The sequence below is a fragment of the Cetorhinus maximus genome, chromosome 6 (assembly GCF_964194155.1).
Source record: "Cetorhinus maximus chromosome 6, sCetMax3.hap1.1, whole genome shotgun sequence".
Taxonomy (NCBI): Eukaryota; Metazoa; Chordata; class Chondrichthyes; order Lamniformes; family Cetorhinidae; genus Cetorhinus; species Cetorhinus maximus.
In genome coordinates this window covers 46,694,020-46,712,049 of record NC_135884.1, presented here as the reverse complement: position 1 = coordinate 46,712,049, position 18,030 = coordinate 46,694,020, and the positions used below count along the sequence as shown (strand labels likewise).

Sequence of the window (18,030 nt, the reverse complement as noted above, 5' to 3'; positions counted from 1 at the left end):
AATCATGAACAGTTGCCATCCAAAAGCCAAATTAAGTAAAAGGGAGAAACAAGAGAAGGGAAAAGAACAGCAAAGATAAAAGAAACAAATGGGGGCAGAGGTTACGATCTAAAATTGTTGAACCTTCTCACTATGTAAGGCTCCAAACACACTTTCCAACCAAAACAGCAATTTACTGGTACAACTGTCAATTTAGTGTACTGTATTCGCTGCTCACAATGTGGTCTCCTTTATGTTCGAGACACCAAATGCAGATTGGGTTATCGCTTTGTGGAGTACCTCCATCTGGTCTGTAAGTATGACCTTGAGTTTCCAGTCATCTGTCATTTTAATTTTCCACCTTGCGCCTCTCAGATCTTTCTGTTCCTGACCTCTTGCAATGCTCCAATGAAGCTCAACATAAGCTCGATGAACAGCACTTCATCTTTCGACTGGGCATTTTACATGCTCCAGACTCAACAGAGTTCAACAATTTTAGATTGTAGCCTCGGTCCTTATTTTTTTCCTTTTTCTTTGCTTGTTTGTTTTTCCCACTCTTGTTTCTCTTTTTCCTTTTGTTTTGCTTTTGAACCGCAGCTGTTCGTGATTCTGCCATTCCCACCTCCTGTAGACACATCTTTTATTTCTTGTCCCATGACAATTTCCTTTGGCTTTGCCCCGTAAACTCTTTTGTCATTTAACCTCTCCTGTCTTTCACCCTACCACAGACCTTCCCTTTTGTTCTTTTACCCACCCTCCCCTCTTTCACTTGCTTCAACCTATAACATCTTTACTTTTCCCACTTCTAATGAAAGGTCATTGATTTGAAACGTCAGCTCCGTTACTCTCTCCACAGAAGTTGCCAGACCTGGTGAGCATTTCCAGCATTTTCTGTTTTTACTTGACCATTGGTCCTGATGCCTATTCATATTTACACTTGCTAGACACTACAAGGACACTGATATCTTTCCTACTGTCCCTTTTGCATTACATTAAGTAATGTTGCGCAAAGCAGCAATCAAAACTTGCACAGCTTTACTATGCATCTGATCATATTGTTCATGATCAGAGATGACAGAAATTGGGGTGGGCAGTGATGAGGAATCAGTTTTGGGAACTGACATAAGCGCGCACATTTACTTTCAAGAGTTTTACCTTTTATTTCTGTATTTAGATTGTAAGTATAATCAATGGTCTATTAACTACAGATGTAGATTGTTTTTGTCTTCCAAACTGGGGAGCTTCTGTTTTTAGCAACAACTAAGCTGTAACCACACTAGGAGAAAATTGTCAGTGGTGTTCTCTGGTGCACCCGCGAGTAGCAGATTTAGAATGACTGATGGAGCTTGAGAGTTTCCTTCCCAGTTGTCATCTGGCATGGGAACAAGCGAAGGCAGATTGAGCAAATATCCTGAAAGGGGCACTATATGCTTACATGTTGCTCTTCCTGAAAGCTGTTCTAAAAAATCAATCAATATATGATTCAGTACATTCCAAAATATTTAAATTTGTTAATTACCATGAACAAAGACTATTTATAAATGAGATTTCTATAAATTTTGGTTCATAGCCAAATTAATAAATTACTAAAATTGAATTAAGTGTTAGAAAAGCACAAAGAAGTGATGTGTACATTTTACATGTGATGAAAGATGTATTTCTGTTTGGTTCTGGTATAGGTGGCAGACCTTAGACTAGGTCTTCAACGGGCTGAACAGCAACAAGCCAGGAAAGAGGACTACTTACGTCAGGAAATTGGTGAATTACAGCAGGTATACGTTTTCAATTTTGGAACTGGGGTATTTGGAAGATGGGAAACCAAGAATAAATGTGAGTTTGGAAAGTATTTTCCTAACAAAGTAGGCATATTTAGTGGCTCTCGGCAAGTTTTTTTAGTGCGCAGCTGAGTTGTACAGACTACAAAGGTTTCCAATTCAGTCTCTGATTTATGCAGTTGGCTCAGGTGATGGCAGGGGCACTGTTTGGCCTCAACATCCCCAGATTAGCAAAGGGGGAAATTGATCAGTGTTAAATCCCTAATTGCTATCATGAACCCCCTGAAAGTGCATGTATATGAGCATTGGGTGAGATCAGTACAATATTTGCTGTGATACCAATAGTCAAATAGCCTGCTGATGCACATGGTCAGTGTTTACACATGAATAATAGTCACTTGGATGTGGTACTGACGATGAATGATGCCTGTCGAACTATATCTTATAAGGCAGTATCTTCTCGAAAGGAGGAGGGGGATGATTATTGACAAAGAATGGAAAGAATTAGGCACTTTGCTCAATTTGAGTTATTTATGTTCTTCAGTAAATCATGTCTGAGCTGTTTCTGATCAAGACTGCACTCTAATCCAAGTTAAATGAATAGGTGAAGAAAGAAGCTTCACCTGCACCACTGTTAGTGTTAAACACAGCTTCGTACTTGACACCTCTATATCTGGAAAATTGAACTGTCTTATGGATTTTTATGTTGAAATATGATAAAATGCCTTTGGTGTCAAGGTGGAACTTTAAACGTTTTAATGTCAAGTATTTATAAACCATTTTCTTTGTGGCTCATATGCTCTCGAGCGGGGTGGGTGGGGCAAATGTGAAAGTGCCACTTCTCATGATCTCTAGCAGTGCTGCTCTATGGCTGTTTGTTTTTAAATTAGGAAACAAAGTAACTTTAAAAATAGGGAGCGAGCAGTGGAGCAGCTGTCCATTACTGTATAAGTATCTGAAGAGGATTAAAATATCATTCAATCTAAAATTTTAACTATTATGAATTTTTAACAGAGACTTCAGGAAGCAGATAATCGCAACCAGGAGCTGAGCCAAAGTGTTACATCTGCAAGCAGACCACTGCTGCGACAGATTGAAAACCTGCAGGCGACACTTGTGGCACAGTCAACATCCTGGGAAAAACTGGAAAAGAACCTATCTAATCGACTAAGTAAGGATTAAATATTTATAAAAGTTCTGGCTGCAGCAATTGCCTCATATTTGTATCTCAGGCTTATTTAACAGCAAAATACTTGAACATTTTCCAAAAATGTGAACATATATTTGTTAGTAAAATTTTGTAAAATACCAAAATATCTCCTGTGGGGTTGCTCATTGGCTTGAAGTGGCATGTTTAATATTCATTCTTAATTAGAGTCATTATGCACTGATAAATTTAGACCCAGACTTTTAGCTGCAGCTTTCCAACTTTGTTATCTCTTCCCCAAAATCAAAATTTTTGCGCTGAGATGAAGTTGAAGTTATCAGTGTGCAGTGCTGCTTGCTTCTCTAACTGTTTAATAAGCATTTGCCATTAAAGATCTTGATGGTCATCACAAAACAGATTCAGTGGTTGAAATCTAGTTTCCTTAAGGACATTAATAAACCAGATGGGTTTTTACAACAATTGGTAGTTTCATGGTCACAATTACTGAGACTACCTTTCAATTCTAGATGTATTAATTAAATTCAAAATTCCACTAGCTGCCATGGTGGGATGTGAACCCATGTCTGCGGAGCATTAGCCTGGGCCTCTGGATTACTAGTCCGGTGACATTACCAATATGCCACCAATTACCCCCCATGTGTTAGTCACCTAAAGAGAAGCCAATTGAAACCCAAGGGCTGTTCATCCATGGTTATCCATTAGTGTTTTCCACACAAAAAAAATCTTAATTTTTCTCTGTTAGCTGATGGTCAAGCCCAGCTTGCTGCTGCTGTGGAAAAGGAACGGTCAGTCTCTGAAGAGCTTCTCACTCTGAGAACCCAAGTCTCTTCACTGGATTCACAAAACAGCTTGTTGCGTCAGGAGAAGAGTAGGCTGCAAATTCAATTACAGTCCGAGAGAGTCAGGCTTGAGAAGACTGAAGATGAAAGCAACAGGTCAGTAAATTGAAAATTTATTGGCTAATTTACAATTGTAGAATTTGCAGCATAGGAAGAGACCATTTGCCAAACTAACCTGGAATTGTTTTAGATATCAAATAATTTCCATATATATATATATATATATATAAATAATATATATCCTTATATATATGACCTTATATATTGACCTTAGGGGCAATTTTGGTAAGGCCTTCCACATCCTAATAACCCTTTCAAACAAGATTTTTGAACATTCCTTTGTGATATAATGCTCTTTTCCAATATCCCCAATTAACAAGCAGTTTTTAATGATTGCTCACACAAAACCATTCTTCATTTTTGAAGATCTCCTTCTCTGTTGCACAGGTGAAGAAAGTCACAGTTTTTCAAATCTTTTTTCATTGGGTTACCACTATGGTCTTAAAAGAGCTGTAACTTCTGATGGAGTGGCAGTTGAGTCAGATTGCCACTCTACTCGAAAGTTCTTACCTTGAAATCCAGGTGATCCTATCTTGCCTTACCTTCTGACTCAGGCTGGGTGAGATTTGGGCAGTGCAGCATGTCTCTGGGGCTATAGAGTCGTAGATTCATAGGAAAGTAAGCCAAGGCCCCTTTTTTACAGCACTGGCTGACAGCTGGGCCCTTTGCGGGGCTGAGGAGTTATTGGGTTGGGCTGTGGGTGGGTGGCAGTGGCAGCTTGTGGGAAGGGAGAGAGGTGTCAAGTCAGGTCAAGCTTTGGAGTGGGATTGTTTTGTTGGTGTTCATTTGTGAAACATACACAGAACCACCTACAGGTATGTCTCTGGTATGCAACCTCAAACCTCTCCACCATCTATGCCAGTGATGGGCATAGATCTCATCTTAGTGGACCACAAGATTGAAATCAGGCATGTGCGCTAACCATGACCTGCAAAGGTACCAGCAAAAATAACGTTAAAAAGTATAATCTCCCACGTCCACCACTGTCATAACCAAGACGGTCTTCCTGGATAGGATAATTTTGCTAGCTGCGCTAGCATATCTAGAATTTGCGGGGCATGACAATTTAACCGAAGCAGCACTTTGATTGGACGCAGAGAGAGCGCATGGCGCTCTCAGTCAATGTTGTGTGCAATCAGCACACACCTCACTTCACGTGCCCTTGCTTTGCGTGCGTATCACTTTAATAACAACAGTAGGAAAAAGCTATGTGGACGGAAACCAGTGAACTTTGGCAACCCTGCACGTGGGCAACGATCAACAAAATGTCTTACAGGCTGCACTCAGAACCCTGATGGGCCGCCAGCAGGCCGCAGGTTGCCCACCACTGATTTATGCCCTTTGACATATCTTACTGTGAACGTTTATAGTAACCATCATATTTACTTCTTGAGTTGCACTCCTTATGAATGATGAAAACTACTAAGCCAAGGTTCTAAAGCTAGAATATATTTAGCATGACACACAATGTGTTGCCTATCTTGATAGCTATTGGACATTAAAATATGCTATCTATGATAATATGAAGCTGAATCACTGTTGAATATGTCCTGAGTTCTTGTGGCATTCGTGGCACTCCAGTAGCAATATAAACTACATGATTTGACGTCAGACTATGTGCCTATAGACGTACTAAAGTTTGGGACAGCTGCCACAAGGGCTCAATGGGTACAGGCCACTGTCTAAGGCCCTGCCGCCATAGTACATCGAGGGCCTGGAATCCATGAATATCCCTCCAGGCTGTTTAGCATGAAATATAAATTGATTTATAATCTGTAATTTATGTGCCTCACTGCACTTAGTGCTACATTCGGTGATGAAAGAAATTGAATTGTATTGCACTTTATGTAATGTCAAATTTGAGCTATTATGTAATGTACTTTTACAAATTTTATGAATAAAGTATACTTTTGGAAAAAAAATCAGAGATACGGATAGGAATATTATGAGCCCGTGGCAAACATTAAATTGGAATTAGATTCTGCCTTTAACATTTGTTCATTTTTTAATACCTAGAGTGTACATGGGTACTAGTAAGGATTACTAATAAATATTTTAGTTCGGGGATTGCCAGAACACACTTCTTTAGAGATGTTGATGTTATTTGTTTTACAAGTTACAATGCATTGGAGTGGCTTTTAGAGACTGATTTTGATGAAAATTATTTTGTTGGTCCCCAAAAGCTGTGTGTTTATCATAATAGTAGCTAAATTTTACATATTTAGATCTCAGTTTGGATCTATGCTGAACCCCCTGATCTCAATTGAGGCACTTAATCGCCTTGGGTTAGAAGGACTAAAGTTAACAAGACTCCTGAACATTGTTATTTTATAATTACATTGTTAAATTATGTAAATGAAACAAAAATGTTGTTTAGAAACAAATTATCTTTTTAGAATAATGTTGCATAGATATGGTATGTATTGGTTACATGAAAGAAATCCTAAAGTGGACTTACACAATATTGAAGAAATTTGCATAATTACTGACCCCTTTAATTCAGTCTTGCATAAACAGCCTCAGTAGTGCCATCTGTTGGGTCTTCTTGGTAATTCGTACTACTTCAAGTCTGCTCAGTAGAGCAGAAAATCTTCAATAATTCATTATTTTTTCCAGGATCAACTTACATGTTGCATATGGAACATGGGAGCTGATCTTCAGAGATGTTTCCAATAATCTTTAGAAATCATACATACTAGACATTTAGCTGTAATATTAAATGTTTTTGATGGATGTATGATGTACATCAGACTCTTTAATTTGGCGTAATGCCCATTTTACAGAAAAAATGCATGTAAAATTATATTATTGTGATGGTGAATATAAAGTTTTTACACTAAGACTTAAGCATGTAACACAGGGAAGTCCAACCTGTGGCTTTGCCACCAGGTAAAGCCCAATTGTCAGAAAATTAATCTGTAAAATCCAGCTAATTTAGACCTCTTTGCACTTATATTGCTTATTCACTAACTTCTCTTATTTGAATTATGTGAACTTAGAAATTTGGAATGGCTGCCTTCAGTGCTATCTCAGTGATAGATAAATCTGACATCAGAACATCAAGACCTGCAACATAAGATGAATGTAAACTAATAGAAACATAGATTTAAGCTTCTGCATATAATCCCAAAGGCTTCCTGGTAGTTCATCTACGCAACCATGAAGACAAAAGCTTTAATGCCCCAATCTAGGCATACTACGAGAATGCTGCCTCAGTGGAGCTGCCATCTTTTGGATGAGGTGCTCATTTGAAGCCCTTCAGTGCAGTACAGGCTGAGGAGCTGGGAAATGTAAAACAAAGGCACTTATAGCATGAGGAAGGTAGTACAGCATGGCAGATTTTTTTTATTAGGACATCCTTTTAATATCCTTTATGAACGTTGATGGAAAATGTTACTATGAATAATTGGAAGTGAATGCAGACATAAAATGTATAATATATTACTAATCCATCTCTTGTGATGGATAATTTGGTCACTTTCTTATTGTCTTTGTTGTCTTTCTGTTACTCTTTCTCTGACTGCTTCTCTTTCTCTGTCTGCTTCTGTTTATTTTGTTTTCCATTCAGATGGAAAGTGGTGAGTTGCATAGTTTTGGGAAAAGAGCCAGAAACAGATGCAGGCTGCATTTGGGTAGGGGTTTGTGGATAAAATATGGGCCTCAGTGACTCCTTTCCCATCCCTCCCAGTCCTCTCATTAGCCCCTTGTTGCTGTCCTCACCCTTACCCCTGCATCCATTGCTACTATCCCCAAATGTGAGTGGAAAAAGACTAAATTACCCATGCCAAAAACCTGACTCCTTCCTCCTCTTGCTCTTTATACTCCCTTCTGTTCTGTTTCTTTCAAAAATTCAACTTTTTTAAAAAAAGGTCAAATTAAAATGAGGAAAATCTCTATGTAAGCTCATTTCTTGGTTTCTCATCCATGCTAGCAGTAAGTCAACAAAACATGAGGTTATTGGTTGATTTCAAAATTTAAATTAAAATATGAATTAACTTGAAGATATGCTTTCTTACCATATTAATTTCTCTCTTTCTCAGACAAACACACTTTCTGAAGTTTATAGAATACAAGTAAAAGCTATAAAAAGTGTATAATCAGTCAACTATCATTATCTCTCTATCTGAAACACTTGCAGCAGTATTTTTTTAAAAAGAAAAGTTCAGCTGAAGTCATCAGGATTCTGGGCAAAACTAATAACACTAAGTCTGTGTATTTTGAAGATGCTAAGACCTTGAAATAAAAACTCAATGAAGGCATTAAGAGACACAAAAGTGAATCTAGTAGATAAATTCAATTGTGTTGTTGTGGGGGTAAGCAATTTAAAAAAATATATATTTTAATCCTTATTTTGGAAATGGACCAAAGTTATTTCAGAAAACATTTTGAGTGATTTGTGGGGAAAAGTTACCTGATGTTCAGGTTGTATAATTGCAGCGTGATGAATTTACACAGGCGAGCCCTGTTATAAATGTGGTTGTAGGAATTAATAATGGTAAAGTGTTGACGCACATGTGCCAAACTGAAGTGTAAGATCTTTAATGAGACATTAAGATACAGATAGATATGGTTCCAAGTTAGAAAATTAAAAATCTTGTACATATGTATAGTCTAGACTTAAAAGAAAAATCATTCTTTCTTTCACTACTTACGTAAAATAATTTGCATTTCTAGAAAGTATGTTTGTTAATTTCAGGCATCATGTGGAGTTTGACAATCTGAAGACTGAATACATTAGGGCCCTTGAAGAAGCAAAGAAAGAAAAGGTAAAAAAAAGAATTGATTTGGTTATTCAGCTGAATCAGAGTGTCTCAATCTTTTTCATGATATTTTTTCTCATTTTAGATTAGCTTGACTAATCAGTTGGAAGTGGAGAAGTTGAAAGTTGAACAGGAAAGAAAAAAAGCAATTCTTGCACAAGATGCATTAAAAGAGAAGGTATTTAACTGAACCTTTTAAAACATGATCAGAATGAACATTTGGTATATCTAATTGATGATTGGATGCTGTGTATTTACTTGGAATAGCAATTATTGACATAAGTTAGAAGTGCTTGGACCACATCTGAATTTAATTGTTTTTCAAGTTTCATGTGTATTTTGTTGCAGTCTCACTAGTTCTGTGTTTCTTCCAAAGGAACGGAAGTTATTTACTAATCAGGTGCTGGAGCCAGTGTCAAGTACTCCAACACTCTCTCGATCTAGTTCTGTCAGCGGTGCTGAGATGGCATCCTTGCAGGCCTCAATTAACTCACAGGTGTGTATACCTAATGCTACAGCAATGTTTTTGAGGGAAGAAGGGTAGTGGTAAACAAGTGGGATGGAGACAGGGGAGTAATGAAGAGGAGCTACCTAGATTTGTAGGCCTATATTTAACCTGGTTAAGAGATTAGGCGTTAGAAAAGTAGGCATTAAGTATAATGGGTATATACTCGAAATGGAAGTAAGTGACTAGTGGTGTCCCACAAGGATCTGTACTGGGGCCTTAACTATTCACTATCTATATTAATGACTTAGGTAACAGAAGAGAGCCATATATCCAAGTTTGCTGATGACTCAAAGTGGCATAGTAAGTATTGTGAATGGGAGCACAAAATTACAAAGAAATATTGATAGATTAAGTGAATGGACAAAACTGGGGCAGGTGGATTTCATTGTAGATAATTGTGAAGCCTTCTATTTTAAACTATAATTGGATAGATCCTGATATTTTTTTTTTAAATGGTGGAAAGCTAGGATCAGTGGAGATCTAAAGAGCTTTAGGGGTCCCTGTACTCAGTTGAATGTAGTGTAGCGGTCAGGTCCAATAAGTAATCAAAAAGGCTAATGCAACGTTAGCCTTTATAACTAAATGGTTGGAATATAAGGAGGAGGATGTTTGCCGCAGCTATACAAAGCTCTGGTTAGAGCACATCTGGTGTACTGTGTACAGTTCTGGGTACCACACTTTACAAAGGATTACATTGGCCTTGGAAGGAGTACAGTGCATATTACATAAACTAGGCTTGTATTCCCTGGAACATAGGCAGTTAAGGGGTGAGTTGATTGAGGTTATTAGATTTTGAAAGGAATTATTAGGTTAGCACAAGAAAAATCTTTTCCATTGATGGGGGAGTTTAGGACAAGAGAACATAACCTTAAACTCAGAGCCAGGTCATTCAAGAGAGAAGTTAGTGAGCACTTCACATATAGTGTGATAGAGGTATGGTTGAAGTCCTACAAAAAGCGGTAGATTCTAGCTTAATAATTTTAAATCTGAGCTTGAAAATTTTTTCCAATTATGGGTTATGGGCCAAGATAGTTAAATGGGGTTAGCATACAGATCATGATCTCATTGAATGGTAGAATAGGCTTGCGATGCTGAATGGCCTAATGTTGTTTCTATATTCCTATATACCTCAGCACCAACAAACTCTTCCAGGAGGTGTGATGAGTGCGGGAGGAGGCTGTCGAAATATCTGAGCAGTCGGGAGTGGGACACCCTGGCAAATCCTTTATGCATAGGGAAGGTTGGAAGGCCAGAAAACTCTCATCTAGGGGGAACAGGCAATCTCATTCATTTGAGAAGTGGGGAGGGGTGGGCATCAAAACCTGTAGCGGGTGGAGGAAGTGCAGCCTAGAACACAACAGGCATCCCTTTCAACCCTTTCACCAGCATTAGGATGGCAGTACGTCAATGTTCTTATGGCTGTCTGATCCATTCTTAAATAATTGGTTGTGATAACTTTCTTCAGCAGAGGGAAAATATCTTTGTGGCAGATGAGGGACTTCTTTCTCCTCTGAACTTTACCTCTGTCAAGGTCAAGAAACATTCAACAGGGATAAAGAGGGAAGCTTCTGGTCAGCATGTTATGTTGTCTTCAACAGGGTGGGCATTATCAGCATTAAACATTTTATGGAGCCATTCAGGTAGCCTGGAGCTATAGGTCCCTTTCTGTTGCTTCAGCAGTTTGTCAAGCAATTTCGGCAGTTTGTCAAGCACTGTTGGAAGTGTGGTGGGTGCAAGAATTAATCTGAGAGATTCTCAGGCATAGTGTCTATAACCAGAACTTCAGTGCCACACCATGGAAATTGACAAGCAGGTGGGCTAGCATTCAACATATGACATAAGTGGGTTACAATACAGCTCTAAACCTAGAGACCTGAAAAAGATAATGGGCTGATTTGTTGATGAAAAAGAACTACGAGCATTCATGCCTGCAGTCAGTATTTTAATGCTTGAAATCATTGAATCATGCCATTGCATTCCATTTCAGAATACATTGAAAACTCCTGTGTCACCTCATCTCCGATCTATTGCAGAAATATCCATATTTAACTGCAATGCTTGTTACATTTGCAGGTGTTATAACATAAGCCTCTACAATAATCATAAAATATTAGATGAGAAAAACATTATCTGTCACTATATGTCGTGAGGCAGCATAAATGTACACACACAAACTACAGGGAGATTCATTAATATCCAACATTAAAATATTGACTGTAGGCATCAATGCTTGTAATTCTTCATCAGCAATTCAGCTCATTATTTGTTTCACGCCTTTGGATGCTGTGATGCTGCTGTACATCAAATTGGGACAGTTGACTTATTTTTGCTTCATCTATGTTAATACTAATCTGCATGAATTTGCATAAGTGAAATAATAGTTTTAATATAGTTTCTAATAATTTGTGATTAAAAGGCTGCATATAACTGATCTTAATTTAAATGCAAGATTGGAGCTGTTTTTATATTTTAATTTGGATTCCTAAGGTTTGCACCTAAACTTTTTGCATTTATGCTTTTAAATCAATTTTCCATAGCCTCGTGGTAGACTTGTAGACACTGGTAAAACTGAGGTAAGAGTCACCTGGTGTGCACCAGTAAACAAATTTAACAGCAGAAATGTTGGTAACTGTTCCCGGAATCCAACACTATTTAAAATCAGTTTGAAAATTGCTGCTAGAATCCTAGCACAGTGGAGAAAACTATGGCCAAATCTAGTCTGTTTGAAATCAATATAAATTACTATTGCAACATTGATAAGAACAGGTATTGTTGGTGCAGTAGCAAGCTGCTTCATTAAACCCACATTCCACTCACTTGCACTTTTAAATATTCTAATTCTAAGTGATAGAAATACGAGTGCACTTAATATATGAAGACTCTCCTTTGTCTCAATGTATTTCATAGACAATAGGTTTGAATTTAACTACCCATCCAGCAGAAACCAATATCAAGAATATTGAAATTGTATTGAGGCACTTCAAGAGTGCAACGTGCAGTATGGAGAAAAGCTGAATTCTATTTCACTTTTTGTAATATTCAATTTGAAATGTTTTGCCCTGAGGCTGTATGCCTGACATGAAATGCATATTGTAAATATCAAGAGCATTCCAATTATATTGAGGTACCTCAGTGTGGAACATGCTGTATGGAGAAAAGTTGAATTTTATTGCACTTTCTGTAATATTCAGTTTGAAAGTTTTGTAATGCACTTTTACAAATTTTATGAAATATATTTTTGAAAAAAAAGTTCTAGCAGAAACCAAAGGAATGTGCAATTAACATGGAGCAGGGGACTTGCCCACTGTTGTAACCTGATCAGGCTGATAGCATTTTAAATTGCAGGCAGCCAAGGATATTTGCCCCAAGACTGAAGAGACTGAAGCGCCCTCTTTTAAATATGCAGATCAGGCTCCAGTTACATCATCAGGGCCTGATCTGCCATTTTAACCTAATTGTGGAAAGCAGCATTGGCTACCCCACCAGGTAAAACTTACCAGGAACAACAACCACAGTCAGAAGAATAAGTTGTACTTTTTTTTTACTTTTACTGCTCTTTCTGTCCACCACCCCACCACCCCAGGCATCATCCTCCTACCACCCCCCATCTCCTGCAACCAAGATTCCTATTTCAGAGCAATTAACTTGTGTTGGGGACTGTATTCTTGGTACCCAGTGACAGCTTCCTGCCACCCAATTTTAACAGCTGAGTAGCAACTATCTGCTGACTTACTAGAGGTTTCAACTGAAACTTAAGACCTAGCATCATTGTCAATATTTTTTCCAGTGCTGTACTTGTGTTGGGATGATGTTTCTCCCATTCACTTTTTACCAGCACTGGTAGATTCTTACTAGTAACCACGGTCTCTAGTTAAAAGTTATAAACTGTTTTTCTGGCTGTAAGATTTATTGCTTCACCAAAAATCAAACAAATCGTGAAACCAAGTGCAGAACAGACAAAAATAGAGAGAAAAGTAGACTGATAAATAGAAGAAGCGATTCAATCAAATGAAACATGAAAGAAACAAAGTGGAGGAGAAAAAGAACCTAAAGAAAGAAGAGTGAAAAAAGTAGACTTAAGCAATGTTAAAATGAAGAAAGGAAAGGAATACATTGCTAAAGAAAGGGCAAAGAATAATTGAGCTGAAATTTTACTTTAGTTGATAAAAGAGGGAGAAAATGAAGGGTAGAAATGTTAAGGATGGCATAACTCTATAGCAAAAAAAGGATGCAATATGTTTCTTGAATATGTGAGAACCCTTTATATATGCATAGTTTAAACATTCACTTTGTGCAAAAATGTCCAAAAGATAGACTGTTCAAAAATCTATTTTTTGAGCAAAAATGAAATAGAACTAAGCAAAAATCAAAATGTTTTAATGCTAAACTATCAAAGATTACAGTCTCTGCTGAAAATCTAATTGAGTAATGATACTTTACAAAGAATTGAACATGAAACATTTGAATATTGACTTGTAAGGTATATTTTACAGGATGATTTATTTGAACATTCGTTTGCAACAATGACTACATCAGCTAGTGGTAACAACTTGTATGAAGTCCTTAGAATGGGAGCAGGATCAAGCTTCTTTGAAAATTTGCAGTCTCAGCTGAAGCAAAGAGAAGGAGAAATTGTACAGTTGCAGGTGGGTGTCAGTGAAGTAATTAATGCAGCAAGACATCTATAAAGTGGTTAGTATACTATTGCCTCCAAATTTGCAACGTTTTGGCTGCACTTTGTAGCAACAATTATGCTGCCTTTTACTGTAGTATTGAAATGTTTTTCATTCTCTACCTCTTCAGTAAGGCGCTCTCACCCCATCCACCCCCAATCAAAAAGCTTCTTTCTTTCCCTCAATCGCTTAAAAAGGGATGCTTTTATACCCTCCCTTTTGTTGTGTATCTCTTCAACAGATTCTCTTCCTCCTGTCCCCAAGCCACACGCTGCCTTCTCAATAAGGTTGATAATTTTTTTGTGCAAGACATAGTGGGAGGGAGAAGATTTTCATTTTGATGAATAACAACTCTAAAAAGACACATATTCTATGCCCCTTCGGCAGGTTTAGCAGCATCTGTGGAGAGAGAAAAACAGTTAATGTTTCAGGCCGATGACCTTTCATCAGAACTCAATTGATGTTCTGATGAAAAGTTATTGACCTGAAATGTTAATTCTGTTTCTTTCTCCACAGATGCTGCCATTCCTGTTGAGTATTTCCAACATTTTCTGTTTTTATTTAAGAATTTCTATTACCACATCTTCCAGGTGGAAAACATGTAGCTAAGCCACAAAAATGAGAATATGTTATTGAACCAAGTATCTAGGAGTTAAGTGAAAGTCTCATGTTGAGCCCCATACAAATATTGTGTCCCTAAACTGTGTACAAAGTCGTGAGTTGTTATTTAGCTTGTCGACTGTTTTTATTAAGTCCTTTTCTTTAAGTTTTAGCAATGCTAATAACGAAAACTGGCTTTGACTAATTTTCATCAAATTTATCTTGGTTTTTTGGGTTACAGATTTTTTAATACCAATTATTTCTTGTGTTCTTTTGTTCCAAAATTATTCTTGAATGGATTACGCATTTTCAATTTGTTGTAAAATCTGATCTGTTGGCAGGTGAGCAAGATACACGCGCTTTAATCTCTTCTGATTAATTGTAAACCAGATTTTAAAATTAAATGAATCGCTTTTGATTTTTATCCTCCCAAAGAAGAATATTGCAAATAAACTAAATCAAACTTCTTTAATCCTCCTTTGCAGCTTGAAATATCTAACCTCGAAAAGACTCGAACTATCATGGCTGAAGAACTTGTCAAATTAACTACACAAAGTGATGAACTACAAGAAAAGCTGAATGAAATTCCCAAGTTACGTGTACAGCTTAGGGTATGTCCTATTCATTTATTTGCAGTATTTTCTTTTAAATGTTAACTAGCATTTCCTGTAGTGTATTCAGTGATTAGCCAAGTCATATAGATTAAGAAAGGCTGGAGTTCAATCGCTTGTTTCTAGAGTTAGCAGGTTTCATTCATGGTGGTGGTAGGTTTGGCTGTGGTAGTGGAGTGAAACTGGTATCCACTGTGAAAAGGGAAACTGCTGTGGATTCCCACTCTTGACCGCAGTACTGGGTAGAAGTGCATATATTCACCTCGGTGAATACAGGGTCAGACTTCACTATGGTACCATGCAATTGAAAGTCCATCTGATTTATGATCGGAGGGTCGAGTGAGGGGGACTTTGTTTGGAGAGACACTGGAGGACTCATCTTGGTGAAGAAGGGAGAAGGGATCCTGCTAGAGCCGGGAGGAGGTTTAGGCTTTAACTCAAGACCGCATCTCTGTGGAGAGTGTGGTGCGATGTAAAACATGGTGTGGGGTTTTTGGTTGTGTTAAGTAAGGGAGGGAATATCTTTTCTATAGCTTATACATAGGTACACCCATGTGTAGAAACTACACCGCATGAACTGCAGCAGCTCAAGAAGGTGGCTCACCACAACCTTCTCAAGGGCAATTAGGGATGGGCAATAAATGCTGGCCTAGCCAGTGACACTTACATCCCATTAAAGAATTTTTAAAAATGTAGAAAGATGCCAGAATCCTGGACTTCATGGTCTTGGTAAAGTAATATGCAAAATATAAATTCAGAAAATTGCTTCATGCTACATTGTGAGAAGTTGAACAAAAGGACAAATGTTTAAACTAGTAGAAGACAAAATGGCTCCAATATCAAAAAAATATTCTTCATATGGAGAGCGATCAATATATGGAATGGATTTTTGGAGAAAACACTCGAGGGAAAATTCCTGGGACTATTTAGGAAACAGTTGAATGCTGCTGTGTAGGTTTTTGTGGATGGTGAACTGAAATGAGCCAACTGGCCTTCCCAATTTGTATTTACCTTGTGATCTTGTCCTTTCCCATTCTGGATGCTTATCAGGGGGCATCCAAAAATTGCAGTACTTGACTACTACATAAGATTCCTGTCTTGAATACATTCACACCCAGAAACAGTATAGCATTTTGATCATGTTCCATGAAGCCATTTGTTGGTATCAGCTAAGCTATTCCTGTTGAATCCAAAGAGGAAAAGTTTTGGTCTACTACAATGAAAGAACAAATGAATAATCTACAAATGCAATCTACTGTAATAGAAAGTAATTTTGTAACTTATATATTTATATATAATGTATGTTATGATTATTTAATTTAATTTATATCTTTATATTTAAAGTACATATCAGCTCCCATTTACTCTCTCAATGAAATGTGATTGTAGTAACATTTTTGAACATTAACTACTTTGGTAGCTACTAGACATTCACAGAAATACTGAAAATAGTAGAAATTGTATATTTTATAGTTAGCTGTAAGTATTCATTTTAAATTCTAGAATTGTAAAACTCTGATGTTATGTTTTGTCCATAGTTACATAGCATTGTCATATAGCCTATAAAATGTATTTTTTTTCAACTTCGGTTAAAACTAGGATTCTGTCACATGTTGGAAGATTTTTACCTAGGCAAATTTTTGTGACAATTTTAAAACACTTATGATTTTTTAAAAGAGCCAAAAGCTATAAAATTCAGAATAAGTGTAATTATGCTAGTTTCTGACCAAGCTAATATAATTTGCTTTTCAGGATATTGATCAACGGTACAACACCATCCTCCAGATGTATGGTGAAAAAGCAGAGGAAGCTGAGGAACTGCGACTGGACTTGGAAGATGTGAAAAACATGTACAAAACCCAGATAGATGAACTATTGAAACAGCGACTAACCTGATTTGCTTTATCCTAGTAAACTTGGCACTTATTTTTATTTCCAAGTTTCCCTTAATGTGAAATGCAATACTGCTGACAAATATTTGGCATAAAGTGTGAATGTATGATTGTAAATATATACTGTATTCTTTAGTGCTTTTTGTTAATTTGTTGTTGCCTTAGAGGAAAAATTGTACAGTATGATCTATCTGTGTTGGAAAAATTACTGGTGTAATAGAAGTACATAATATGAAGGATTCAAGTGCAATATTATGAGTAAACCTGATTTACAACTGACCCTTAGGATGAACACACATCCTTCTGAAAATGCAGTTTTCTGGGCAGAATTGTATTTCTGAATACAAGAAAGACCAATCTTCTTGGCAAACTCAATTGACCAGGCTAGTAGTTTTTAAGCTACCCAAAACATTGTCTGCTAAAGAAGGGAAGTGTTTCAATAAATGAATTACCCATTATTCTGTATTCCACTCTGGTAAATGCTTTACAGAAGTGAATCGAAAAGAAATTCAGACTAAAGTATGTTGCATTTTATTCAATCTCTAGTTGTTATTAAACTCTAAATACAAAGATTTCAGAATTACTCAGTATGGGGATTTAAACAAAATGCAGTTTATAACAATAAAAGATGCTGTCTTGCTGTTGATAAGTGGCTGAAAGAAAAAATTGCAGTTTGGTCTACTTTTGCTAATAGTTACACTTAATTTCAGTACACAATTTGAAAATTAGATTGTAATCTGTGTAGAACAAGCACATAGTAACATTAATAAATCAACCTTGGTGCTATATTCTGTGCATTGAAAGTAAATTAAAAATGCTTTATTTAAAAAATAATTTTCTATAGCTTGAATCCATAATCTGTGTTATTATACTTTCCAACTGTAAGTTTAAAATGTAAATAATATACTTTGTGTAACACTGATAGGATTTGGGATAATAAAGTCTCTTAACTGATTTGCTGTCTTTCACTATAGTATAGATGAACTTTTGGTTTTTCATTTGGTGTAATACCTGAAAAAATATCAGCTACATTTCTTCAACCAGGCTAGAAGCTAAAGAGGATAAAAATTTGTTCTTTTTAATATAGTTATAAAAATGGGAACAAAATTCATTTATTGTCACTAAGCATATTTACAAACCAACAGGGAAACTGTTCCTGGTTACA

General features: G+C 36.9%; 1 protein-coding gene across 1 annotated transcript in view; it reads left to right on the top strand.

The window, feature by feature from the left end:
* tmf1 (TATA element modulatory factor 1) overlaps positions 1-17,819 on the top strand; it is a 38,761-nt gene extending 20,942 nt beyond the window's left edge. Inside the window, exons 9-17 of the mRNA XM_078543691.1 lie at positions 1,659-1,751; positions 2,769-2,925; positions 3,665-3,857; positions 8,518-8,587; positions 8,667-8,759; positions 8,958-9,077; positions 13,583-13,735; positions 14,848-14,973; positions 16,726-17,819. Coding sequence (XP_078399817.1) covers positions 1,659-1,751; positions 2,769-2,925; positions 3,665-3,857; positions 8,518-8,587; positions 8,667-8,759; positions 8,958-9,077; positions 13,583-13,735; positions 14,848-14,973; positions 16,726-16,869 — 1,149 coding nt within the window. The 3' untranslated portion in view covers positions 16,870-17,819. The remainder of the gene's footprint in view (positions 1-1,658; positions 1,752-2,768; positions 2,926-3,664; positions 3,858-8,517; positions 8,588-8,666; positions 8,760-8,957; positions 9,078-13,582; positions 13,736-14,847; positions 14,974-16,725) is intronic.
* The last annotated feature ends 211 nt before the right edge of the window (positions 17,820-18,030 follow it).